Genomic DNA, 26,749 nt, shown 5'->3' with positions numbered 1-26,749 from the left:
GGCGCCGCTGCTCACTAGGCTAATCCTCCGCCTTGTGGTGCCGGCACACCGGGTTCTAGTGCCGGTCGGGGCACCGGAGTCTGTCCCGGTTGCCCCTCTTCCAGGCCAGCTCTCTGCTGTGGCCAGGGATTGCAGTGGAGGATGGCCCAAGTGCTTGGGCCCTGCACCCCATGGGAGACCAGGAGAAGCGCCTGGCTCCTGCCATCAGATCAGCGCAGTGCGCTGGCCGTAGCGCGCCGGCCTCCGCGGCCATTGGAGGGTGAACCAACGGCAAAGGAAGACCTTTCTCTCTGTCTCTCTCTCTCACTGTCCACTCTGCCTGTCAAAAAAAAAAAAAAAAGTAACATGACTTTAAGTGCATGAATTTGAAAAGAAGAAATGCTTAAAATTAGTTATATAGTGTCTATTTCAAAAATTCTGAAATGGAACAGCAAAGTGAGCAGAAGAAGCATAAAGATTAGAATTTAATGAAATAGGGACCAGCGTCGTGGCATAGCAGGTAAAGCCACTGCCTGCGATGCTGGCTTCCCATGTGGATGCCAGTTCAAGTCCCATTCTGGCTGCTTCACTTCCAATCCTGGGGACTGGAATGGTTTGGGGAAAGCAGCAGAAGATGGCCCAAGTCACCTTGGGCCTCTGCCACCCATGTGGGAGACCCGAAAGAAGCTCCTGGCTCCTGGCTTTGGCCTGGTCCAGTCCTGGCTGTTGGAGCCATCTAGGGAGCGAACCAGCAGATGGGAGATCTCTCTGTCTCTGTCTCTCCCTCTCTCTGTAACTCTGACTTTAATAAATAAATAAATATTTTTTTAAAAAAAGAAATAAATAGAAAACTCCATGTATATTTGAAAATAATGTGGGTTTTGCAGTTGTTGAGCAACCCTGTTCTTTATACAGCAATTACATTTGTAATTGCTGCTCAAATATTTTAAACCATTACTGACTTTTAAAGTTCTACTTCCCATCAAACATCCCTTACATATCAACCAAGTTGGAAAGCTGATTTCAATTAATTGGATTAAACATTAAGAAAGCAAGAAGGCTTAATTAAATTACCAATAATAGAGATGAAAAAGGAGGATTTTCTATAAACTTGAAGACATCCAAAATATAACATCAAGATAAAAGGAATGACTTTATACCAATAAATTTGAATGTTTGGATGGAATGGACAAATTTCTATTAACCAATCAACACAAGGAGAAATTGAAAAATCTGAGTAGTTCTATATCTGTTAAAGAAATGGGACTTGTAATTTAAAAACATGCCACTAAGAAAACCCAATGCCCCAAAAGCTTTTTCAGTGAATTCTATCAAATATTTATGAGGGAAATAATATCATTCTTACATACCTTTTCAAAGTTCTTCCATGTATTTCATAGTCCAGGCTAACAAAATCATGGTACCAAAACCTGACATGAGGGTCGGCGCCGCGGCTCACTAGGCTAATCCTCTGCCTTGCGGCGCCGGCACACCGGGTTCTAGTCCCGGTCGGGGCGCCGGATTCTGTCCCGGTTGCCCCTCTTCCAGGCCAGCCCTCTGCTGTGGCCAGGGAGTGCAGTGGAGGATGGCCCAGGTGCTTGGGCCCTGCACCCCATGGGAGACCAGGAGAAGCACCTGGCTCCTGGCTTCGGATCAGTGCGGTGCGCCAGCCCCAGCATGCCAGCCGCAGCGGCCATTGGAGGGTGAACCAACGGCAAAAAGGAAGACCTTTCTCTCTGTCTCTCTCTCTCTCTCACTATCCACTCTGCCTGTCAAAAAAAAAAAAAAAAAAAAAAAAAAGACACTACAAAACCTGACATGAGCCAAGTCAGAAAGCAAAATGGCAGGCCAACTTCTCATGAACATAAAAGTAAAAATTCTTAAACAATTAGCAATCTGAGCCCACCAACATAAAAAGAATGAAACATCATTGGCATGTTGAGTTTATTTGAGGGATCCAAGGTTGATTTACCACTCAAAAATCACCATATTAACAATAAAAATGATTGTCTCGACATAGGCAGTAAAATATTTGATAAGAATTAACATCCATTTATGAAAAAAGGCATAGCAAAGAATATAACTTCCTTACTTTGATAAGGGTTATCTACAAAAAAACCTACAACATATCATACTTAAGGATCAAATACAGAAATCAAGATAGAATCAGGGATACTTTGCTGTCACCTCCTTTATTCAACATTGTATTAGAGATCTTACTTAGCACAACATAGCAAGAAAAAAGAAACAGCGATATATCATTAGATTTAATGATACATCATTTCAGTGAAACATAATTTATATTGATGCATCGTCAAAACTGAAACGATACTAGGATAACACTTGTCACCTACTAGAAGAACCAAGGATGAAAAGGATGGTAATACCAAGCGCTGACAAAGATGGGAGTGCAAATGGAATTCTTCATACACTCTGATAGGAGTGAAATGTCAATAGCTATTAAAATTGAACCTCAGCCCCCTTACGTTCTCGCAGTTTCATTCCCACTGAAATGCATACATATATTCACCAAAAGACACGCATATATGTTCACAGCGGCATTCAGCCCCAAACTTCAAGAAACCCTAAGATCCATCAGTAAAATGATGAATAAATTGTGATATATTCAGACAGTGTGACACCATATAGTAAAGTATGAATCTCACTTAATATTTGAAAAACATTATATATAAATAACACGATAGTGTAGACTCCATTTGTAGACAGTTCAAAAGCAGACAAAACTAATCAATGATGCCATAATTGAATCTGATGTAAAGTGGGCGTTTGGAGTGCTGGTAATGTTTTACTTCATGATCTGGGTGCTGGCTACAGGATGTTTTCATTTTCTCTTTATTCATCCAGTTGTAGACTTTATGTGTGTTCAACTTCAATAAAACTGTCATTTAAAAATAACGATTCTGGAGTGGATGTTTGTCCTGCACCTCCCTTCGTGGAGTGCACGGGTTTGATTCGTTTCTCCAGCACCTAACTCCAGCTTCCATGCGTGCATACCCCCCTAGGCAGTGATGGTGGCTCAAGTCCTTGGTTTCCTGCCACTTATGTGGGAGACTGGATTGAGTTCTCAGCTCCTGGCTCTAGCCTGTAACAAAATATCCAAAAAATATGTGACAACTACTAATTTTATTTATATGGTTCGGAAATTCACTTATTTTGAACACCAAATCTGTAGTACTAAAAAAATTATTGTCAACCAATGCAAGCAATGTAAGCAACCCATGCACACAGTTCAAAAGTTTTCCTACCATGCTGGAGTGTCATGGGATAGTATCATGCCTTATCTTGATTTGCCTCAGTCAACACGAATATATCAGTGGTTCACTTTTGGTTAAGAAGTACTTTAGCGGCCAGTGCTGTGGTGTAGCTGGTAAAGCTGCCACCTGTGGACGCTGGTAACCCACATAGGCGCCGGTCCAAGTCCTGGCTGCTCCACTTCCAATCCAGCTCCCTGCTGATGTGCCTTGGCGGAGGATGGCCTAAGTGCTCGGGCCCCTGCACCCACATGAGAGACCTGGAAGAAGCTCCTGTTCTGGCTTCAGACCTGCCCAGCTTCAGCCTTTGCAGTCATTTGGGGAATAAACCAGCAGATGGAAGATCTCTCTTTGTCCCTCTCTGACTCTGTAAAACTCTGTCTTTCAAATAAATAAATAAGTCTTTTATTTAAAAAGAAGTTTGGGCTGCCGGCGCCGCGGCTCACTAGGCTAATCCTCCGCCTTGCGGCGCCGGCACACCGGGTTCTAGTCCCAGTCGGGGAGCCGGATTCTGTCCCGGTTGCTCCTCTTCCAGTCCAGCTCTCTGCTGTGGCCCGGGAGTGCAGTGGAGGATGGCCCAAGTGCTTGGGCCCTGCACCCACATGGGAGACCAGGAGAAGCACCTGGCTCCTGGCTTCAGATCAGTGCAGTGCGCCAGCCGTGGCGGCCATTGGAGGGTGAACCAACAGTAAAGGAAGACCTTTTTCTCTGTCTCTCTGTCTCTCACTGTCCACTCTGCTTTTCAAAAAATAAATAAATAAATAAATAAATAAATAAAAAGAAGTATTGGGGCCATCGCTGTGGTGTAGCAGGTAAAGTCACCGCCTGCAGTGCCGGCATCCAATATAGGTGCTGGGTTAAGTCCTGGCTGCTCCACTTCAGATCCAGCTCCCTGCTATGGCCTGGGAAAGCAGTGGAAGAAGGCCCAAGTCCTTGGGCCCCTGCCCAAGGGGAAGACCCAGAGGAAGCTCCTGGCTCCGGATCGATGCAGCTCCAGCCGTTGCAGCCAATTGGGGAGTGAACCAGCAGATGGAAGACCTCTCTCTCTCTCTCTCTCTCTGTAACTCTGACTTTCAGATAAATAAATCTTTAAAAAATTATTTTATTGGAGATAGAAGAGGAAAACACTGGAAATATTTATATTATATAATTTTAAAAATTGGACATATAGCATACATTATAAAAACATTTCCCTGTAAGAAAGATTTTTTAAAAGATTTATTTATTTATTTTGAAAGTCAGAGTTACAGAGACAGACAGACAGACAGATATTCCATATGCTGTTTCACTCCCTAGACAGCCACCATAGCCAGGCCCAAGGCAGGCGCTCCATCCAGGTTTCCCATTTGGGTGGCAGGGGCCCAAGCACTTGAACTATCTTCTGCTGCTTTTCCTAGGCTGTTAGCAGGAAGCTGGATCAGAACTGGAGAAACTGGGACATGAATCGGCGTCCATAGGGGATGCCGACTTCACAGGTGGTGGCTTAACCCACTGCGCCACAAAGCTAGGCCCAGTGTCTTTTATGCTGTAGTGCAGCAGGTTAAGCTGCCTCCTGCAATGCTGTCATCGTATATCAGAGCACACAAGTCTTGGCTGCTCTGCTTCCAGTCTAGCACTCTGCTAACGCACCTGGAAAAAGAATGAAAACAGCCCAAGTGCTTGGGCCCCTGCATCCTCGTGGGAGGACGCGGGGGAAGCTCCTGGCTCCTGGCTTCAGTTCGGCGCAGCTCCAGCCGTTGGGGCCAACTGGGGAGTAAACCAGCGGATGGAAGACCTCTCTCTCTCTCTCTGCCTCTCCTCTGTGCAACTCTTTCAAATAGATAAATGAATCTTAAAAAAAGAAAACAAAAACTGTTAAAATGTGATGTAACATTTGCAAGCCATAAACTAGATACAAAGGTGATATCCACACTTCTCTTTTTAATTCCAAAAACTCAAGAGTTCATGCCAGAAGGGTGAAGTGGTGGTGGCCAGGCTGAGATGCACTGTCCATACAGCTTTTAGGATAAACCTGTGACCCCTGTGTGCAGGTGATGTCGCTTTTTTTTCCAATACAAATAAGAAAATTCATTGTCAAATGATTACTTTTTTAAAATTGGAAACATTTGTTTACAATATCATTTTACATTTATTATATAAACTAAAATTTAATTCTACACATGCTTAAAATGTTTTTTTTTATCATAAATAATGCTTCATTGGTTGCTGAAAATGGTGAGCAACCACCTTGGCTATAATGCATTCTTCAGTGAATATACGGAAACACATTTGAGACAAATCACTTCCATGTCTTTCATAATCAGGCTATATATGTAGGAAAAGTGACATCCTCAACCCCACTTCACTGACTTTTGTTACTGACAAGTAACATTGTGTATAAGGTATTTGAATTATTTGAATGACAGTTCTGTAAAGACAGAAGCGGAGTCTTCAAAATCATTTGATTTTAAAAAAACTAAAAAGAATTTTAGCAGCTTGGATATGCTTAACCTGGGCACTCTACCACTCAAAGTGCTTCCAAAACCGGCACACTCACCTCTGGGGCTTTCCAAGCAGAAGTTTTAAATCCCCTAATCTTTTTTGAAAATAGAAGGTGGTGATGTTGGAAATGTGCCAGGAGAAAGGCTTGGTACTTCTCATGAAGTGCCACAGTGAAAGTACCTACCTGCTCCTGCAAGTCAGTTCCTTGTAGCTAAAGCATAATCTCCTCCAGCCCAGAGCACTCCTTTTTCCAGAACACTGTTCTCCAAATTCTGGCTAGCAACAGGCCAGAAAATTCATACTAATTTAGCACGCACTTGCAATCATCCCTATACTGTGACCAGGTGTACACTAGCACTAACGTAGGCAGGGGGGAACAGTGTGCTGTTGGAAAGTTCTTAACTTACCTATTAAATGGCAGAATTTTATCTGAAGACAGACTCTGATGAGTTGTTAATGCATATTACAAACTGAGTCGTGACTTTAAAAAATGAAGTATGAAATAAGGTAATGGAAGAAAAGTGGAATCCTAAAAAATTAGTCCAGAAATCATCCAAAGAAGGGAGGAAAACAGGAAAAAAGGACCAAAGGTGAAACACATAGAAAACACATACCAAGGTCATAGGCTTTACACTTCACTACATCCTAAATTCACATTAAATGTGAATGCTCTGGGGCCGGCGCTGTGGCATAGCAGGTAAAGCCGCCGCCTGCACTGCTGTCATTATGGGCAGCGGTTCAAGACCTGGCTGCTCCACTTCCGATCCAGCTCTCTGCTATGGCTTAAGAAAGAAGCAGAGGATGGCCCAAGTCTTTGGGCCCCTGCACCCACGTGGGAGACCTGGAAGAAGCTCCTGGCTTGGGATCAGCGCAGCTCCGGCTGTTATGGCCATCTGTGGAGTGAACCAGCAGATGGAATACTCTGTGTGTGTGTGTGTGTGTGTGTGTGTGTGTGTGGTGTAACTGTGACTTTCAATTACAATAAATCTTAAAAAAAAAATGTGAATGGTCTAAGTGGTCCCAAAGAAAGGCAGAGATTTTAAAACTGAACAAAATGCAAAGGTAAGGCCCAAGTATACATACATACATATATGTTGTCACTCTTTAAATAGATGTGGGAAGTTGAAAGGATAGAATGAGATACACCATGTGAGGGCTATATAGAAAGATAAACTGGCTGGATAATTAATGATCACAAAGTGGATTTCAGAACCCGAAATGATATCACCAGGGAGGACACGCAATAATGACAAAAGGCCGAATTCAGCAAGAACACATAATCCTAAATGTGCCTCAACTCAGTTTTAAAAACATGAAAAAATTATGACAGAACTGAAAGGGAAAATAGGCCATCACACTTATGGTTGGATATTTCCACACTTTTCTCAGAGCAAGTAGGCAGAAAATCACTAAGATAGACCACGTGTTGGGCCAAAAAAATAAGACAGGCAGATAGTTCCGGCACTCGGGACTCAGAACGCTTGTCCCGCCACGGGACAAGTACCCTCACAGAAACAGGGTACAAAGCAGCCGCACGCTGGGCCTCGGGCATTTGGTTAGTGCTGGACCGGAATATGGCCAACGAGGTGGCGGTGGCGAAAGCACAGGTCATGGCAGGTGCTTGCCGCAGACCCTGAGAGCTTGGTGGGGGCGAGGGGCAGAGACAGGGCTGGAGAGGAGGCCCAAAGGAGCGCCTAGGAGGCGCGGTGGGGGTGTGGGGGGGTATTGTGTGGCTGCTCAGTGCAGCGGTGACAGCAGGGACGGGGATCCTCCTGCCGTCAGTTCTCGCCGGTGGTGCTCCCTCCCGGGGGCCGACCCGGAGGCCTGGGGTGCGGAAGGCCGGGAGCAGCCGGTGCGCAGGGACTGCCCGGGGCGGCGCGCACCCTGGATTGCCGAGGGGCGGACGCTCGCGGGCTGAACCGTGCGCCCACTGCCACCGAGCACCGGGAGGGGACCAGACAAAGGAAGCTTTGAGCGCGGCGAACCCTCCCCGGGCGCCCGGAAAGCAGAAGCCGGCGGACGGAGAGGCCGCGCCCCGCGTGCGGGCACCACCTGGCGGGCGCGGCCCGGCCGGAGGGGGGCGCAGGGCGGGCGGCGGCGCCGGGGCAGGTGCCGGGGCGGGGCGCGGCGGGGGCGCGGCGCGGCGCCGCGCGGCGGGGCGGGACGATCCGGGCCGAAGGGCGGCCGCGCCCGCGGGGCCACAGGGCCGCAGAGGCCGCGGCGCCCAGCCCGCCTGCACCGAGCCATGGCCCCGCGCGCCCGGCGGCGCCGCCCGCTGCCCGCGCTGCTGGCGCTGTGCGCGCTGCTCGCCCCGCTGCAGGTAAGGAGCCGCCGCCTGCACTGCCCGGGCCGGGCGCGCCGAGGCCCGCTGCCCGCACACACTCTTGTCGGAGTCCTGAGAACCTGGGGCCCCAGCCTGCGGGTCCCGAGGCGTTGGTGACAACCTGGAGGCTAAAGGTGGGGGAGAGGGAAGGCCATGGAGGACTCGGGCGCTTCGGGGCGACCCCGCTCTCCAGACAAGCCCTCTTCCCGAAGCCCGGCGCTGGGGGTATTCACTCTGCAAACACTCGCTGAGGGAGGAAACGCTGGAGCCGAGACCACGCCCACGCTAGAGAACAGTCCCGACGGCGGTCCCCGGGGGTCCCCGCGGGTCTCCCTGGGGCCGCACGCCCTCTCCCTACCCCACTTCCCCCCAGCCGCGCTGCCGCGGGACACACAGGTCAAAGACGCCGTCCTGTCCGCGTCGTTGCTCGTTCAGGTTCTGGGTCCGAAACCCGTTGAAACCTCTGCTGGGATCAGATATTTTGTTGTTGCACCTGGACAAAGCGGGGGACCCACGGAGTGCCTCAAGGCGCTGCCCCCAGAGCCCCGCTCGCCGTGGCCTCGCCCGGGGCGGAGGTGCAGGACCCGCGCTGCAGCCGAGGCCCCGCGGGGGCTCCCCCGGGCCAGCTACAGCGCCGTGGAGGGGCAGGAGGAGCCACCCTTGGTCAGCCAGATTTCCACCCCGAAAGAGCTCGAAGTCCCTTAGGCCCTGAGATTTGGAGGGGTGCGGGGGGGGGGGTGCCGTTGGTCCAGAACCCCACCACCCCACCCCGCCGCTCTTCCCCCCACTCTCAGCAACGCCTCGGGCTCACCAAGGCCTAAGCCCAAGCTCTGGGGGCGCTGAGATTGGGGGCGAGGGTTTCCCAGCCCCATCCGCTGACCACGGAGGTCTCTATCAAGTCGCTCAGTACAGTCTGCAAGAAAGCAGAGCCGGGGGCTGCTTCCTCCCGCGGGGCGGCGACCCCTCACGGATACTGCACAAGCCCGCTACGCTGAGAGCGCCCCCGGGAAGGGGGGGCGCTGGCGGTTTTCTGGGTTTCGGCACTGTCACATGTGCCTGAGGGGGTCGCCACTTGGTTTAGGGTGTGTTAAGCTCGCTGGCACAAGGGCCGGGGCAACCCGCGTGAGGTTAGAGCGGTGGAGAACGCTCTGTGCAGAGGCGTCTGCTGTCGGCTCCTGCTTCTTTCCCAGTTGCGCGGGCTTCTCCAGGGCTTGAGGGAAACGGAGGCGGAAAGACCTAATGGAATGGTTCCTTTTAGCACTTCAGGTGTTGCTTCATGAAGAGTTCAACAGGTTGAACAGGTGCCACCTTATTTGAACTAAAGGACTGGCGCTCCAGCGTATACTGAGAAAAGCCACCTGAGAAAAACCTGCCTGGCCACTGAGTTTAAACGTGTCTCGCACTGCCGTGGCAGAAGCAGCACACATAGATACATATGACATCCATGCATACATACGGCATCCATGCATGCATACATCATCCATGCATACATACGGCATCCATGCAGTCTTTTCTTTTCTTTCTTTCTTTTTTTTCTTTTTTTTTTTTTTTTGACAGGCAGAGTGGACAGTAGGGGAGAGACAGAGAAAAATGTCTTCCTTTACCATTGGTTCACCCTCCAATGGCCGCCACGGCCAGCGAACCACACTGATCCGAAGGCAGGAGCCAGGTGTTTCTCCTGGTCTCCCATGCGGGTGCAAGGCTGAAGCACTTGGGCCATCCTCCACTGCACTCCCTGGCCACAGCAGAGAGCTGGCCTGGAAGAGGGGCAACCAGGACAGACTCCGGTGCCCCGACCGGGACTAGAAGAACCCAGTGTGCCGGCGCCACAGGCGGAGGATTAGCCTATTGAGCCTTGGTGCTGGCCAGCAGTGTTTTCATAATGTGTGTCTTCCACGACTTTGCAAGACCCCTCATATGCACGGATTGCAAATTACCGCACTGAGACACGCTTGTCTTTTAATTCCATTTTCCACAGACTTCTTGAAGTACTCTCATGCATACATATGTAAAATGTGCAAGGTTCTACTGCTAACAGCAGATGCTAGCGAAACAAGTCTAATTCTCAGACCTTCACACAAATGCTAATTCTCTTCCAGTTCCCTTTAGGCCATTTAAATTTTCTGTATTTTTAATCATGTCCAAGTTTTTGCATTGGTCAGTTCCAATCAGATGATACTGGGATGTTTTTCTGTTTATTTTAATTTGTGCTTGACCTCTCAAATGTGAATGTTTCCTCTGAAAAGCCAAAGTAGATATAGTATTACAATATTATCCTCAAGAGATTCATTGGGACAACATTATCTTCATGTTACAATATTCAGGAGATGTTGTTTCAAGTAGTTTGATGTTGGCTTCTTGGGTCAACCCATTTTATTTCAAAAATTTAGGAATTATATTAACAATCCGCTGATGTCTTTAATGATCATCTCTCGGGCGAGGATTGAGGAACTGTTCAGTGAGGGGATTGGTTTTGCAAAAGAGTGGTCAAAAATTCTAGAAAGTGTGTCCTCTGCAAGTGTTGGCTTAGTTTTGTTTCTACTAGATAGATTCAGACTGACCTGGAAGCGCTATAAATTCGGACTTTTAAAACATTTCTGTGATTGTATCTCTGCTTGTGTTTGTGAAGGAATTTCTTCCTGGACATAAGACCATTCCAAAAAAAAAAAAAAAAAAACAAAAAAAAAACCAACACCCACTTTGGGTTGTTATACCGATGCAGCTTACTTCAACTGAGAAAATTGTAGCAGCACAGTTTTCATTAAGGTAACTGTTTCACCAGCCCCGCTTGCCCCCGCTCATCTGCAGCCTAAAGCAGTCACATTGGAAGCCAGGACAGCGGCCGCTGACGGGTGAAACATTGCGCGGTTGAGAAGCAAGAGCCACCGGCATGGACGGGGGTGGACAGGACCGGCCAGGCAGTACAGGGCCCGTGGGGAGAAATGCGGGGGGCAGGGAGGGAGCGAAGGGGGCTGGGAGTGCAGCCGGAGCGATCAGGGAGGACTTTGGAGGAGGAGGTTTCTGAAGTGGGCTTCCAAGGGTGCACAGGAAACCCAGGGTCGGGCAGGAAATGATTCCCAGATGGGTGCCGAGGAAAGCCTTTGAGGGCCAGAGGATGGCGTGAGTGATTTAGGCTGCAAGGACTCGTGCCAGGCGAAAAGCCATGTTTTTATGACCTTCCCACGAGCACAAAGCGCTTAATTCAGAAAACCCGACGGAACAGACGGAGCATTAAACTTTTATAGTGTTGCGATAACTCGCGGATGGCCCTCGTGGAGGTGGTGAGGTGAGGGAGCGCGAAGACCTCTGGGGAGACCCCTGCGAGGAAATCCCCTGGGGTGGGGCTGGGCTCCAGGGGAGTGGGCGCCGGCGCCGCCCCAGAGGGGAGGGAGACATGGTTGTATGCCAACGCCTTCCTGGGAACAGACACGGCGGGCTGGGGGCCGTGAGTCTGCTTTGCTGATAAATATTTCAGACACGTCCCCTGTTGCTTCCTTTCCCCCCACGGAGCCCACAGACAGCAAGTCTGCAACACAAACACGTGCCCTGCCCCGCGTTGATAAGGAAATGTGCGTTTGCCTTGGCAGTTACCTCCCAGTAATTCTTACACCAGGAAAACTGAAACAACAAAGATGTGTCTTTGGAGGTCAATAAATCAGTGTTTTATGAGGCCACAGAAAGGGGAGTTCCAGCCCTGGGGCCTTTGCAGAACTGTTGTTTCAAGAAGGTGGAGTGTGAGCCCCATCTGCCATGTCAGTATTAAAAGTCCCCCCAACTGGCTTTTCCTATTTTTGAAGTGTATGGAAAAAAAAAAAAGTGGTGTTTTTTTCCCACAGAGCGTGTCCAGTGAGCTCCGGGAATGCTGTCTGTGCTGGGTTTTTTTTGTTTTGCTTTGTTGGGTTTTTTTCTGGCTTTTGCCCTGATGGTCCGTGGCTGTCCAGGTGGTTCACCCCCTAGGGCAGCCACCACCGGCCAGGTGCTGTCTGCCTGCGGCGCCGTGGCCCCAGGCCACAAAGGAGGCACAGGTCCCTGACTCCGCCTCTGTACATCCCAGGACTGGCATCGAGGATCCTGCTCAGCGGGTGATCCTTCCTCCAGACACCTTCCCACCCTCCACCGGCTTTACAGGAAGTCCTGTCTGTGTTTCCTCCCATTGCAGTGCGTGGGCTTTCTCGGGTGTGCACACAACTTAGGCTTACCTCATCCTTTCTGCCCCCCAAAACATTGAGCTTGAAGAAAGCAAGAGGGAGCGGCAGGCTCCAGCACACAGCCTTGGCCTTTCTGAATTTCTTGAGGTCTAATGCCGCGTGGGTGCTGAGCGGGACTGTGCACAGCCCGGGTCCTCTGTCCTGATTGCGAGAGACGCTCAGGGTCTGTTTCCTGCCCGTGAGGCGGCCCGACTTTGCTCCCTGTCTGTCGCAGTCACTGGAGGGCTGGCTGGCCCGGCTGGTCTCAGGCAGTACGTTCCAGCCGCAGTATGTTTCAGAGCAGGAAGTCCCAGCCAGCAGTGGGAAGAACATTCTTTACGGCTCTGGGGTGACAACTTTGTCACCAACTTTGTCGGCCACCATCAGCCTGTGACTGCTGGTGACTGCCACATGCAGGGCTTAGAGTTTGGTAATGAGAACTCAGACTGAATTTGTGCTAAATGCATTCATTTTTTTGGTAATAGTCTGCAGTGTGCAACGAGCTAAGTAGACAAAGACCAAGGTCACTTAGGAGACTGGAGGTTGGATGGGCAGACACTGAAGATACAGCAGGACACAGAGTTCCTGCAACCATTTTTCGGCTGGCATGGGCCTCTGGGACTAGGGGTGCCTCCCCGTGAGACTGCTGGGAAAGATCTCTCAGTCTTCCATCCTGGCCGGGGGTCTCAGGATGGCTGGTGCTTCATCCGATGGCGGAAACAACAGCGGGGCAGAACAGAGTGGCGTGTGCAGGGAGCTACAAACAGTACAGAGTGCCTGGACTTGGAGTGGGGCGGGGGGGGGGGGGGAGGGGAGGGGGGAGGAAGGCAGAGGGCAGCACTCAGAGGCTTTAAGTGCAAGCAAAATAGTTCAGATTTAATCTTGGTGATCTGTGAGCTGGAGTGGGGCAGAGATGGGGGTGGAGTGGGGGAGGGGAGCATGGTCAGATGAGTGTGTCACAGGGAGCAGCGTTAGGGGAGGGGCCAGAGGCCAATAAAGAGGCCCCGGCTTTGGTGCAGGGAAGAGCTAGAACTTGGGTCAGGTCAGGGCAATGGTGACAGAGGAGAGGCCAAGGGCAGGGCCGGCGGAACTGTGCTAGGTGCTGTGGTGTAGGAAAAGGACATGGCTGGTTAGACCTATTATTAAAAAAAAAAATAGACTCAACTGAACCTTTGGGTTTTGTTTTTCAGTTTATTTGTCCAAATCAGAATCCAGGTTCAAGTGAAGGGTACTCCGTTCCCCCCTCCAGCCCCCCCCCAGAATAACCCCACCAGAGAAGGCTGCAGTATAGGCTGTTGAATCCCAGCTTCTTTGGATGATCTTACTGGGAGGCAGGACCAAGTTCCTTAGACTCTGTAGAGGTAAACAAGCTGGAAGCCCCGAGGCGTTGCACTGGCAGGAAATGTGTGTGCTCTGGAATGTGGAGCACCATTTCCTGAGCCAGAGGTGTCTGCCGAAAGTCCAGGAGAGAGGCTGAGCTCTGAAATGCACACTGCAGAGAGGTGGCTGGTGAGCCCCAGAGAGGCCAGCCCAGAGCAGGTGTGGCTTGACCCCTGACCTCCCCACGCCGGCCTCACGGATGTCACCTGCCCCTCTGAGAAGCGGTGTTTATGTTGGACTCGCAGCTCTGCAGAAGCGTCTGTCTTGCCTGATATACATTTTCCTGGCAGACTGCTGTTGCCAAAGATGAGTGCTTCCCTTCCTCTCTGCTCAACTCCTCTGACTTCCCCCACCCCAAAATCCTAGCCCAGCCCGTGACACCGAGGCCCCTCTGGCACCGGTGGAGTTAGAGACCTGCCAGGTTTCCAAGTGGCAGGAAGAAGGGACTGCAAAATCGACCCCTTCCGTTCATCGGGGTAATAATAACTTATGCCATTTCCTGTTCAGAGTGTTGAGAGTACAGGAGCCACTTCCTCAAGCGATCGAAAATTTGAAGACTTTCCAATAAAAATGAGGAAGAAAAACTCCCATGAGCTTTTGGTGAATATAATGGCTAAACCGGGCAAGTGGGTAGAGAGGACACGCATGGGGCATGGCCTGAAATCCTAGGAGCACCACCTTGTTTGCTGCTTTGGGGCTCTTGTCATATCCAGCCAAATGGGAAACAAACCACTTCCCTACGTGTATCGGGTAGTAGGAGAAACAGCCGTGAAACTCATATCCAGGTAGAAGTGACCGCTAAAGATCCTTATCTTCTCTCAGCTGCATACCCAAGACCTACTAGCAGGTTCACATCTCACACTTGGCCTGGTAATGAGAACCTGTTCCATTTTTAAAGCTCAGTAGATTATTCACATCTGTCCATGCTAACCCTTGTTGTTGTTTAATAATTCCTAATGTCAGGAACTTCCCTAAGCAGACCCAAACCTAATATGTCACAATTTCCTCAAATCTGGTCTTCAATAAGGGTGAAGACTGGTTGGTCAATGTCTCCTTTATTTTAATATTTCTATTATTGAAGATTGTCAACCCACAGCTTCCGCTTCCTCAGGGTTATTCATTCCAGTTCCTTCAACCTCTGTAAGCTTTTGTCTCCTTTCAATTTAATGGATATTTAATTTGTATTTACTAGCAAAGAACAAAATCAAAAGCCAAAATAGACAAACAAAAACCCAGTAGGCACCATGGGAAACACCAGATTTAGGACCCAGTCGCCTGTGCCCTGGAGAGCTGTCAATCTAGTGGGGAAGGTCACCGCCCACCATTCTTCCTTCCTTGAGAAGGGTGCAGAGGAGGAACCCAGGAGCCAGGCCAGAGCCAGCAGCCCAGATTTCATTCAGTCTGCATTTCTCACATGAATGCAGGGACCCCAGAAACTGAGCCATGACCTGCTGTGTCCCAGGGTGTCCATTAACTGGAGGCGGGAATCAGAAGCAGAGTTGGAATTCAAACCCGAGAAGTGGGAACACAGAGATGGGAAGGTGGCTTTGAAGTGGGGAATTGGGCCGAGAGTGTTTGATCTGGTCCTGGAAAGGTGGGCATGGTTATGAGAGGAAGAGAGAGCAGGGGCGGGCGGGGCCCGAGGAGGGACACAGCATACGTAAGAGAATCACCTCCCACTTTGATGTCTGGAGCTCAGGGCCAGTGTAAGAGACCAGGGAAGGCAAAGCCAGTCGGGGGCCGGGTGAATGGGGTACCGGTTACGACAGTGCTTGGGACACCCACATTCCATATCCAAGCACCTGATTCGAGTCCCAACTCCTCTGCTGCTTCTTAAATATTTATTTATTTATTTGAAAGAGTTACATAGAGAGAGAAGGAAAGACACAGAGAGAGGTGTTTCATCCGCTGGTTCATTCCCCAGTTGGCCACAATGGCTGGAGCTGAAGCAATCTGAAGCCAGGAGCCAGGAGCTTCTTCCAGGTGTCCCACACAGGTGCAGGGGCCCAAGGATTTGGGCCATCTTCTGCTTTCCCAGGCCGTAGCAGAGAGCTGGATCAGAAGTGGAGCAGCTGGGACTCGAACTGGCGCCCATATGGGATGCCGGCACTGCAGGTGGTGGCTTTACCCCCTAAGCCACAGTGCTGGCCCCTTCCTCTACTTCTGATCCAACCTCCTGCTAATGTACACCCTGGGAGGCAATAGGTGATGACTCGAGTATGTGAGTCCCTGCCACCCATGTAGGAGACCCACATTGAGTTCCAGGTTCCTGGGTTAGGCCTGGCTGTTGCAGGCATCTGGTAAGTGAACTAGCATATGGAGTGTGTGTGTGTGTGTGTGTGTGTGTGTGTACACGTGCCTTTCAATAAAATGAGAAAAGCCAGCTGGGGAAGGACTTGGGTCTCTGTCACAAAGAACTGTGCACCCACAAAGCTCAGGGATCAGGACCAGCAGGTCTCAAACTCTGGTTCCTGGAGCCAACATTATGTACCTGGGATCCCCACACCTGCTGGATCAGAAATTCCGAGGTGTTTACCCACAGTCTGTGGCTTAACGCCCTCTCCAGGTGGTTCTGATGCAGACTCAAGCCCGGGTATACACCTGAGTATGGTTCCATGAAGCAGTGGCCTGAGCGTAGCTGTACGTTAGTGGCCTGTGATTAATGTGTTGAAAGCACCTGCCACTTGTTGAGTCCCTCCCGTGTGCTCGGTGTTTTGCAGTGCGTGTTCTGCGTTGGCAGGAAGATAGAGCAGTGAGGCACAGGGAGCCTAAGCGATGTGCCCAAGGCTGCACAGCTAGCAAGTGGCAGAGCTGGAGCTCCCCCAGGAATTTGCTCCAGTGGCCCTGGTCTTAATCCTTCAGTCAGTTGCCTTTGCACCCATTCTGTGAATGGGTGAGGGTGGCGAGGGTGGATGAAGGGACCTCCTGGGGTGGTGTTTGGGGAACTATCCTAACCAGTCTGCTCTGGCGCAGTCTGTGTTGCCCGCCTGAGGCAGTCCGCAGGGAAATCTTCCTAGCGTTTCTGTTGGTGAGCAGAAATGAAAATGCTGTGTCTTTAAGGCTGGTAGAAAAGACGGGCACCCAGAGCACCTTCACACAGGCCTGTTTGCCAGTTGATCCCTGACTCAGGAGGAAAAGAAGTGTGGCTGTTGAATCATCTCTGCCACTTCCTGCAGCGAAGGCACCTCTGACTCCTCCGTGCACCCCCCAACCAAAACAGGCTGTGCTGTACCCCGGCACGGCAGCCCTGCCGCCGCCCCACCAAGACAGCCCACGAGCCGCCTGCGTGTGTTTGTCCTCCCTGATACCTGCCCAGTACTGCATTTGGATTGGGAGAGAAGGCCTCTGGGCCCTGGCAAAGCATACACTGAGAGGCCACGTGGTTGCGCTCAGAAGCTTTTCGGGGCCAGAGGGAGGGATCTATATCTGAAAGGCAAAGCGAGAGGGAGAAACAGAGGCAGAGTTCTTCCATCCACTGGTTCACCCCCAAAATGGCTGCAACAGTCAGGGCCGGGTCAGGCTGAAGCCAGGAGCCGGCAACCACCTCCTTGTCTCCCACACAGGCGGCAGGGGCCCAAGTGCTCAGGCAGCTCTGCAGGGAGCTGGATCAGAAGCAGAGCAGCCAGCACTTGAACCGGCGTTCCTACGTGGGATGCTGGCATCACAAGCCGTGGCTTAACCTGTTGTGCCACCACACTGGCCCCTAGTATATACATTTTTTAAAAGATTTATTTTATTTACTTGAAAGACAGAGTTACAGAGAGAAGTAGAGACAGAGAGAGAGAGAGAGAGAGAGATCACAAACACCCGGAGTTGAGCCGATCTGAAGCCAGGAGCCAGGAGCTTCTTCTGGGTCTCCCACGTGGGTGTAGGGGCCCAAGGACTTGGGCCATCTTGTACTGCTTTCCCAGGCACATTAGTAGAGAGCTGGATTGGAAGTGGAGCAGCCGGGACTCGAACTGGTGCCCGTATGGGATGCTGGCACTGCAGGTGGCAGCTTTACCTGCCACAGTGCCAGCACCCCCCCCCCGCCCCATGTATTTTTAAAGTTTCTTTATGTCTTAGTCTTGGGATACCTCCCTTGACCAAAATGGCCTGGACTCCCATTTTGATATGTGTCTGCCATGGTACAAATCTAAAGAATTTTCATTACTAACATTTTTTTTTTCAAGTCCTTAAAAAGCTCTCCCTAAGTAATAGAGAGGACGTTCCAATCAGGACAAGGGTCTGAGTATGTGGAGCCTCCTGGGACCCTGTCACTCCCATGCTTGTCCTCGGCTGGGGCAGGGAAGAACAGCACAGCGTTGCTCATGTACAGCTGCCAGAAATCCAGAAACAGACCCCACAGTAAGTGACACAGCAGGATGACACGGAGGACCAAGTGAATTCAGTGGAAACGCAGCTGGACTCTCCAGCTGAACCTTGAGCCCACTCGTTTCTATGAAAAGCATCCTTTTCTGGTGGGTTTCGGTTGTCCACACTGCAGTTGGGGTCACCATGACCAGGACATCATGATCTGGTTTCTGTGTAAAATTCCAAAGGAGCAAAGAACTGGAATGCACAAGCAACCGCCTTAGCTGTGTGGGGCAAGGGAGAAGCGGAAGTGATGGCCTGGGGTGGGCTCCTCCAGGCCAGGGGTGGGGGGTGCAGGTGAAAGAGGCCGATCCAGGGTGAGGGGCTCTCTGTTCCTGGACATGAGTGACAGGCACGGAGAGGTGACAGTGGCTGTGCTGACTTAGGCAGCCTCATGCTCTGTCCTTGCTAGCAAAAAGAAGCAAAAAGTTAGGGACCAGGGACCAGGACTTCGAATCTTGATTTTGCAACCTCCTTCCCCCCAGGGTGTCTCTGAGTTCCCCACAGTGGTGGAGTCTTTCCAAGTTCATGCTTGGGACGATGAATTCGATTCTGAACTGGTAGGAAACTGTTGTCGTCCTCAGTAAAGGGAGTTATGAGATCACAGTGGTCCTTCAGGAAAAGTTATTCATTCACTGAACAAGTGTCTGAGCGTTTGCTCTATGCCAGATGCTACAGGCCTCCCGTCACTCTGTCCTGGCAGGTTCTTGTTCTTTCTGTCTTGTGAGGATGTGGGAAGACAAGGGAAGTCCAGTCTCTGGCATACTGCCTGGCGCATAGTAGGTGTTTCCGGAGGGCCAGTTCTTCCTTGGCCCTCATGCACAGTAAACCATGTCTGTCGCCAGCGGTTTTAGAGGCGAGCTGTTCTCAGCGTCAGTGTAGTAGATTTGGGTACTGGGACTAGGTGAGAGTTCTGAGCCTTGGTCTCTCCTGTGAACTCTGACCTTGTTACTCAAAGATGCGCAGCATCAGCTTCCCTGGGAGCTGGTTAGAAATGCTAACGAGGTCCCATCCAGGCAGCCCCCTTGGGGCACCTGTGCCTTTTCCTAGATTTCCAGGGCACTGTTAACGGAGGAGCAGCCTGGTCTGTAGGCCTGCAGTGAGGAGAAGTCAGGTTCTCGTCCCTGGTACGGTGCATTGCTCAGAGGTACTGAATAAATGTAGCTGAATTTAGTTCTTTTTTTTTTTTAGGGGTTTAGTTAATGGTGGCAGGAGAAGATGAAGACCTACTGTGTCAACCAAAGAAAAGAGGGAGGAGGGCTGTGTTTGAGTGAGTGTAGGGGCAGTGCTGGCAGCCACTTGGGTGTAGGGTTTAAGGCCTTGCAAAGCAGGGTAGATGGGGAATGCCTCGTGTGATCTTGATTATTCCAGAAACTAGGGTGCTGGTGCCTGTGCCCCACAGTCACTGTGGGGAGAGACCTTCCCCACCCACATCCAGTGTCCTGGGGGCTCCTGATCAGAGCCAGCGCCTGCTTCGTTCCTAGGGCACCAGAGGCAGACATCACTTCCCACAGCAAGCTGCTGATGTAGCTCGAGCTCCTGGGTATGGCCCTGTGGGGATGGTCTGAGTGAACCGCGTGGTAGCTAGGGCATTTCATGGGCCAGCGTCCCCAGGAAGGCTCCTCGGGAGAGGCTGTGCCTGCAGACTGGCATTGCGATTGGCAGTGAAGGCAGAGGAGGGTGAGGGCATAGCCAGGAAGGGGGGCACCTGAGCGAATATGGTGACAAACTGGTCTGCAGTGATTAGCTGGCACAGGTGACACAAAGCCAGGCTCAGGGGGCTCAGCATACCAGTGAGCATGGGTGCAGGGGTGAACCCGTGAGAGCACATAGCAGTCTCGCAGCCAGTGTTGCAGGGGATGGGGTGGTGTGTTGAGGGCCTGGTTGCCAGCTTACAGTCTATGCACCAGGAAGAGCAAACAAACAAACAAACAAAAACAAGGTGTCAGCGGGACCGGGCCTGGGACATCTAGCACAGGGTCTAACCAGTCCCGGTGTGATGGGAATCCTAGGTGAATCCAAAATGTCAAGGGTCAGGAGTTCCACATTTGCCACAAGGCTCCAGGGTTGAGCAGGATCAGAGTTGCTGGGAGAAATGGAGCAGAGGAGGGGGTAGGACGGAAGGCTGGAATGAGGTCAAGGCCAAGGAGCCTCGGTTGTAGGGCTGGTAAGGAGAGGGCAAGAGAAGCACCTGGAGCCAAGACCACGTGGTGCACTGGACATCAGCAGCTGGGCTTGCTCCGCAGGCCACAGCTGCAGCGTCCCCTGGGAGCTTGTTAGCCATGAAGACTCCCAGGCCCCACCCCAGACCTGCTGACACAAAATCTGCACCTGCTAAGATTCCCACGCGACTCACGCACGCTTGAGAAGCACCAGGTTGCAGCCTGGGAGTGGAGTGGAAGGTGATAGTTCCTTCTCAGAGGCAGAGCTCAAGGGTCCTTGACCCCAGAAGTCCAAGGCCATCTTGGAAACTGAGCGCAAGGGCCGCTGACTTCACTACAGATGCAAGAACAGTTCTCATCTGAAATGCATACATTAAAAAAAAAAATGTTTCCGCACCGGGAGAATAAAGGGGCATTCAGTGGGCCCTGTGGGGATCGTGTTGAGTGACAGCAGGACAAGGCAAAGCCTCCTAATTACCGTGTTTAGGAAACACCTTCCTTGCACATTCTTTTCAGGTAGCCCACAGCTGCAAACTTTTTTGCTCTTTATCTCTGGAAGACAAAGAAACTTGCAATTAAAGTTTGGAAATCCGAGGCGCTTTTCTCATTTTCCCTCAAGCTGTATGTTTTCACGGAGCACAAATAATAAATGCATTGTGTAGCGGGGAAGGAAGAAGATTGAGCAAAAAGCAGCACACCTTTGATATGTTCCTGTCTGAATGAGTGCATTGCTGGCTTTTTTTTTTTTTTTTCCCCCTTCAAGGAGCCTATCCAGAATCAAGGTGGTCAGGAAAGCAAGGCTGAGGGGCCCAGGAAAAAGCAACCTGCAAGACACTACAAAAAGTCAATTGTTTCAAGTTTGCTAAATCAGAATGGGACCAGGTCAAAACTTCTTATAGGCCACGGCTGCTCTATTTTGTTAGTTTTTTAAAATCAAACCTAAGTCAGATTTTTTTTTTTCTGTGTATGATATCTATTCCCAAAACATCTTGTGACAAAGTGGTTAAATGGTAAATGTTATATATATTTTGTCACAATTAATAATGATTTTTTTATTTATTTGACAGGTAGATAGTGAGAGAGAGACAGAGCGAAAGGTCTTCCTTCCATTGGTTCACCCCTAAATGGCCACTACAGTCAGAGCTGTGCTGATCCGAAGCCAGGAGCCAGGTGCTTCCTCCTGGTCTCCCATGTGGGTACAGGGGCTCAAGCACTTGGGCCATCCTTTGCTGCTTTCCTGGGCCACAGTAGAGAGCTGGACTGGAAGAGGAGCAACCGGGACTAGAACCCATTGCCCATATGGGATGCTGGTGTCACAGGTGGAAGATTAGCCAAGTGAGTCACGGCGTCGGCCTAGAATTTTTTTTTTTTTTTTAAATCTTGAGGCAAATGTGACAATCCCTGCCTGGTCATAAAAATAGCATGAAGTGCCTGTTACTTAAACCTTGGTGATGGGCATATCCAACACACCTGTCAAGTCTGTGCCACACAGTCCCGACACTCTGGGTGCCCACTGCCTCACAGTGTGTACATCTGTGTATTCAGTTGTGTGACCTGCCCACCGCCTGCCTCTCAGTCACACAGGCTCTCCCGCTATTCCTCCACCGAGAGGTGCACAGGCCCTCCAGAGGGCCTTTGCAAATGCCTTCCATGTCTCCCAGAATGCTCCTCTCTCGATGCACGCTATGGCTTTGGCCTGCTCCTGCACTTACACTGGTCTCCACTCGGGGATTGTGTGCTGGGGAGGCATCCCATAATAATTCTATGTTTATTCTCATTCTTCTCCCCTGGACTCTGAGCAGGAACTGTCAGCCATCCATCCACTTGAACCCACGAGACCTAAAATGGCCTCTGACATATAGTATGTGTTCAGTTAATATTTGAGGAATAAATGAGTGTATAGTTAATTTGTCCCACTATTCTGTTTTGAATTCACTGAACATGTCTGACTTAAATGCTAAATATCCTAGATTCTTTGCTAAGGAACCAAGTAGTGATGTAGTGATGCTGTTACAATTGAGAACTGGCCAGCGCCGTGGCTCACTAGGCTAATCCTCCGCCTTGCGGCGCCGGCACACCGGGTTCTAGTCCCGGTCGGGGCGCCGGATTCTGTCCCGGTTGCCCCTCTTCCAGGCCAGCTCTCTGCTGTGGCCAGAGAGTGCAGTGGAGGATGGCCCAGGTGCTTGGGCCCTGCACCCCATGGGAGACCAGGAGAAGCACCTGGTTCCTGCCATTGGATCAGCGTGGTGCGCCGGCCGCAGAGTGAGAACTAACTTTTTTTATTTCTCTCTCTCTCTCTCTCTCTCTCTCTATTTCTTTTATTGATTTATTTCAAAGGCAGAGTTAGAGGGAGAGACAGAGAGAGACCTTCTATCAGCTGGTTTGCTCCCCAAATGGCCAGGCCAGACTGAAGCCAGGAGCTTTTTCTGGGTCTTCCACTTGGGTCCTATCCCACAGCTTTCCAGGTGTATTAGCAGGGAGCTGGATCAGAAATGGAGCCGCCAGGACTCAAACTGGTGCCATATGGGATTATGGCATTGCAGGCAGTGACTTTACCTGCTACCCATCATGCTGATGCTGAGAACTTTTTTTTAAAATTTTTCGTTTATTTTCATTTTTGTTTGAAAGGCAGTGAGACAGACAGAGATCTTCCAATGACTGGTTCACTTTCAAATGCTTGCAATAGCCAGGGCTGGACTGGGTTGAAGGCAGAAGCCCAAAAAATCAACCCAGGTCTCCCCTTTATGGCTAATAATGTTGAGCATCTTGTATGTTTATTGGCCATTTTTATACCTTTTTGGGAGAAGTGTCTATTTAAATCCTTTGCTTATTCTTTAATGGGGTCATTTAATTTTGCCTGGACTGCTCATGGACTGTGATTAGGTATTAACGATTAGTGCTGTGGAACTTGGGTGCCGTAGGAGGGCTGTAGGGCTCTGGGGTCACGATGACCATCTTGAAAGAAATGCTCAGTTTTCCTGTTTTAAGAAAAATGTGCTTGAGGGTGTTTGGTGTAGCAGGGAAAGCCGCATCCCATATGGGAGCGCCAGTTCAATTCCGGGCTGCTCTGCTTCTGATCCAGCTCCCTGCCAGTGCACCTGGGAAGGCAGCAGAAGACGGCCCAACTACCAGAGTCCTTGCCACCCACATGGGGGACCCGGATGGAGTTCCTGGCTCCTAGTTTTGGCCTGACCCAGCCCTGGCTGTTGCAGCCACGTAGGAAATGAACCAGCAGATGGACGATCTCTCTCTCACTGTCCCTCTTTTTCTGCCTTTTAAATAAACAAACAAATAAATAACATTTTTGATATGGAGAAAATGGAATGCTCATGCCTTGCTGGTGGAATGTAAAATGACATAGGTCCCTGTGGAAAACAGTTAAAAAGCTAAATGTAAAATTTCCATGTGATTCCTAGGTGTAGACCAAGAACTGAAAACAAGGACTCAGATACCCGTGTGCCAGTATTTATCGCGGTGTTGTTCACAATAACCCCAGGCCAACTGTCCATCAACAGATGAGTGGGTGAACAAAATGTAGTATTCATGGAATGGAACATTATTCAGCCATTAAAAGGAATAAAGTTCTGATGACCCATGACACTGAATGGGTGAACGTTGAAAAAAGTGAAATATGTGAAATAAGCCAGATGCATGAGGCTAAGTGTTGTAGGATTCCGCTCTGCGTAGTCAGATCACAGAGGCAGGCAGAAGCATGGCAGTTGTCAGGGGCTGACGGTGACAGAGACCCTGCTTGGGGTGTTGGAAATGTCCTGGAAAATGGCAGTGATCATTTCACGTCCTGCGACTGTCCTTACTGTCGCTGGATTATGCACTTTCAACCGTGAAAATGGCGAATTTCACAAGGAAATGTTTTAGCAATAAAATTTTTCTTAAATTGCCCCCAAGGCATCAGACAAGTCCAATTCAGCCTTTTACAATGGGAGCCAGGCCTTTCTTGCCTCTCTGACGTGAGCTGCACGCCTGGCCTCCTGCAGGTGCTGGGTCTGGAGGGGCCCGTGTGCCTGTGTGTGTGTGTGTGCGCGTGTGCTTGGGCCAGCTCTCTGGGTCTGCGCTCCTGCTTGTCTCAATGGACTTTGCACCTTTCAGTGCCCTTCCTCATCCAAGCACTCTTTAAACATTGTTTCATTGTGTTGTTGGAAAAAAAAAAAAAAGGATCCTCCCTTTCTTCTACAACTTCTAAGGTTCCCCACCTTTCCCCACTATTAGAATAAACCTGGGCTGCCGGCCAGGCTCCCCGCCTTGCACTCTCTCACCTTTCATTTCCCTCCCTCCCTCCCTCCCTGGCTGCAGCCTCCCTCCTTCCACTTCTCCCTTCTGTCCCCGCCCCTTCCCTCTGACCCTCGCTGGCTCCGGTGCCTCCTCATTCTTTCCCACAGTTGTTATCCCCAACCCATCCAAGGAGGGGGTTGACGCAGACACCAGGCAGAGGGCCCTAAGCTGCGTGCCCCTCCTTCCCTGTCCGTGGTCCGTGAAGCCAGAGTTCAGGGCTTTGGTGGAGCCGAGATCTCCAGAACTTTGCAACACACTGGTGTTTGCACTGCACGTGGACCTCTTCCAGTTTTCTTTCCTTGCTGTCTCTGTGGCCGTGTCTCCCAGCACCCACATCTCTGAGGACGGGAACAGTCTCTGCCTCTGGCCCCGCCCCTGACAGTACCTGAGCCAGCCTGTGAGCCAGCGTTCAGTCACCATGCCCTTGATGGTGTGCTGGCAGCAGAGCTGTTTGGAGACATTGATGCTTTCTGTCGTTAAACCCTGAGCCAGACCAAAATATGTCTTCTGGTCTATATTCCAAGAAAACTTTGGTCTTAAGATAAAGCTCTGTGACTTGGGCAAGAGAATGCCTCAGCTTCCTCTGTTGTGTGCGTAGTGACTGAACTCACAACTCCTCCTGGGGGGGATGTGCTGCACACAGGAGGGAGGGGATTGGTTCATATTTATCATTTTCAATGATGCCAGTAAGTGTTGGCCAACCAGGAGGAATCCTTCAACTGGACTTCCAAACTCTCCTTGTCACTGGACATACATTCATAAAATGCATTTTAGAAGTCCCCAAATTCTTTAATAGCAGATCAGTTTTTAAATTAAAGGCAGAGTGACAGAAACAGAGAGAGAAAGATCTATTCTCTGATTCACTCCCCAAATGCCCGGAATAGCCAGGGCTGGATCAGGCCAAAGCCTGATCCAGGAGCTCAATCCACTTCTCCTACATGAGTGGCATGGAGGGCCTCAAGTACTTGAGCCATCACCTGCTGCCTCCCAAGGTGCACGTTAGCAGGAAGTTGAATCAGAAACAAAAGTGGGACTTGAACCCAAGCCCTCTGATAGGGACGTGGGTGTCCTAAGTGGCAACTTAATCACTGTATCACAATGCCTACCCCCGTGGCAGGTCCATCAGAATACACAGGGTACTTCAAAGGTTCGTGGGAAAATGCAATTAATTATGTTTATTTTGATGCAATTTTTGAAGATTTATTTATTTGAAAGAGTTAGAGAGAGACAGAGACAGCTTCCATCCTCTGGTTCACTCCCCAGATGACAACGGCCAGTGGCCAGGGCTGAGACAGGCCAAAGCCAGGAGCTTCATATGCATCTCCCACGTGGGTGCAGGGGTCCAGGTACTTGAACTATCTTCTGCTGCTTTCCCAGGCCATAGCAGGGAACTGGATTGGAGGTGGAGCAGCTGGGACACAAACTAGAGCCCATATGAGATGCCCGCATCTGAGGTAGCAGCTTAACCTGCTATGCTACAACGCCGGCCCCAGCCCCCGTGTGAAAGATTTTTGAAATCCTTGCATCGTTCTTTCATAATGTACATTTCCGCGAAGTTGTTGAAGACCCCCCTCATATTGCTGTGACTGTCACAATTCTCTTTACAGTCTCTTCAAATGAGCTAAACACACCTTTTCCTATTATATGAGTAACAGAACACTTGAGCCTTCCTTTTGGAAGCAGTATTTTTTTTCCAAGAGCTATGTGTCAGATATATATATATATATATTTTTTTTTTTTTTTTATTGACAGGCTGAGTGGACAGTGAGAGAGAGAGACAGAGAGAAAGGTCTTCCTTTGCCGTTGGTTCACCCTCCAATGGCCGCCGCGGCCAACATGCTGCGGCCGGCGCACCATGCTGATCCGATGGCAGGAGCCAGGTACTTATCCTGGTCTCCCATGGGGTGCAGGGCCCAAGCACTTGAGATATATTTCTTTGAAATGAATTCTGTTTTAAACACTCAGGGAATTTTTTGCTAACTCCTCTGACTCCCTGGATTTGCTGCTGTTGTGACCTGGGCCACAGACCCAGCCAGTATAACTTAAGGTCTCCAAGTTGTTTGTTTGTTTTTTTAAGACAATCTGAGAGAACTTATTTTTTAATGTATTTATTTATTTGTAAGGCAGAGTTACAGGGTGGGGAGGGGGAGAGAGAGAGAGTGTGTTAGCTCTTCTGTCTACTGGTTCACTCCCCAGATGGCCTCAATGGCTAGGGCTGGCTCAGGCCAGAGCCAGGAGCTTCATCCAGGTCTCCCGTATGGGAGTTAGGGGCCATCTTCTGCTGCCTTCCCAGGCACATTAGCAGGGAGCTAGATCACAAGT

General features: G+C 50.3%; 1 protein-coding gene across 2 annotated transcripts in view; it reads left to right on the top strand.

Annotated features, from left to right (window-relative positions):
• Positions 1 to 7,878: 7,878 nt before the first annotated feature.
• TNFRSF11A (TNF receptor superfamily member 11a) overlaps positions 7,879 to 26,749 on the top strand; it is a 60,902-nt gene continuing 42,031 nt past the window's right edge. Inside the window, exon 1 of one of the 2 annotated variants that reach the window (XM_008261434.5) lies at positions 7,879 to 8,052. In XM_008261434.5, the coding sequence (XP_008259656.1) occupies positions 7,978 to 8,052 (75 nt within the window). In that variant the 5' untranslated portion in view covers positions 7,879 to 7,977. The remainder of the gene's footprint in view (positions 8,053 to 26,749) is intronic. The other variant, XM_051851145.3, reaches the window with a different exon arrangement.

Source organism: Oryctolagus cuniculus, chromosome 10 (genome assembly GCF_051225735.1).
Source record: "Oryctolagus cuniculus isolate XC-2025 breed Fujian yellow rabbit chromosome 10, ASM5122573v1, whole genome shotgun sequence".
Taxonomy (NCBI): domain Eukaryota; kingdom Metazoa; phylum Chordata; class Mammalia; order Lagomorpha; family Leporidae; genus Oryctolagus; species Oryctolagus cuniculus.
This window is presented reverse-complemented; position numbering and strand designations above follow the sequence as displayed.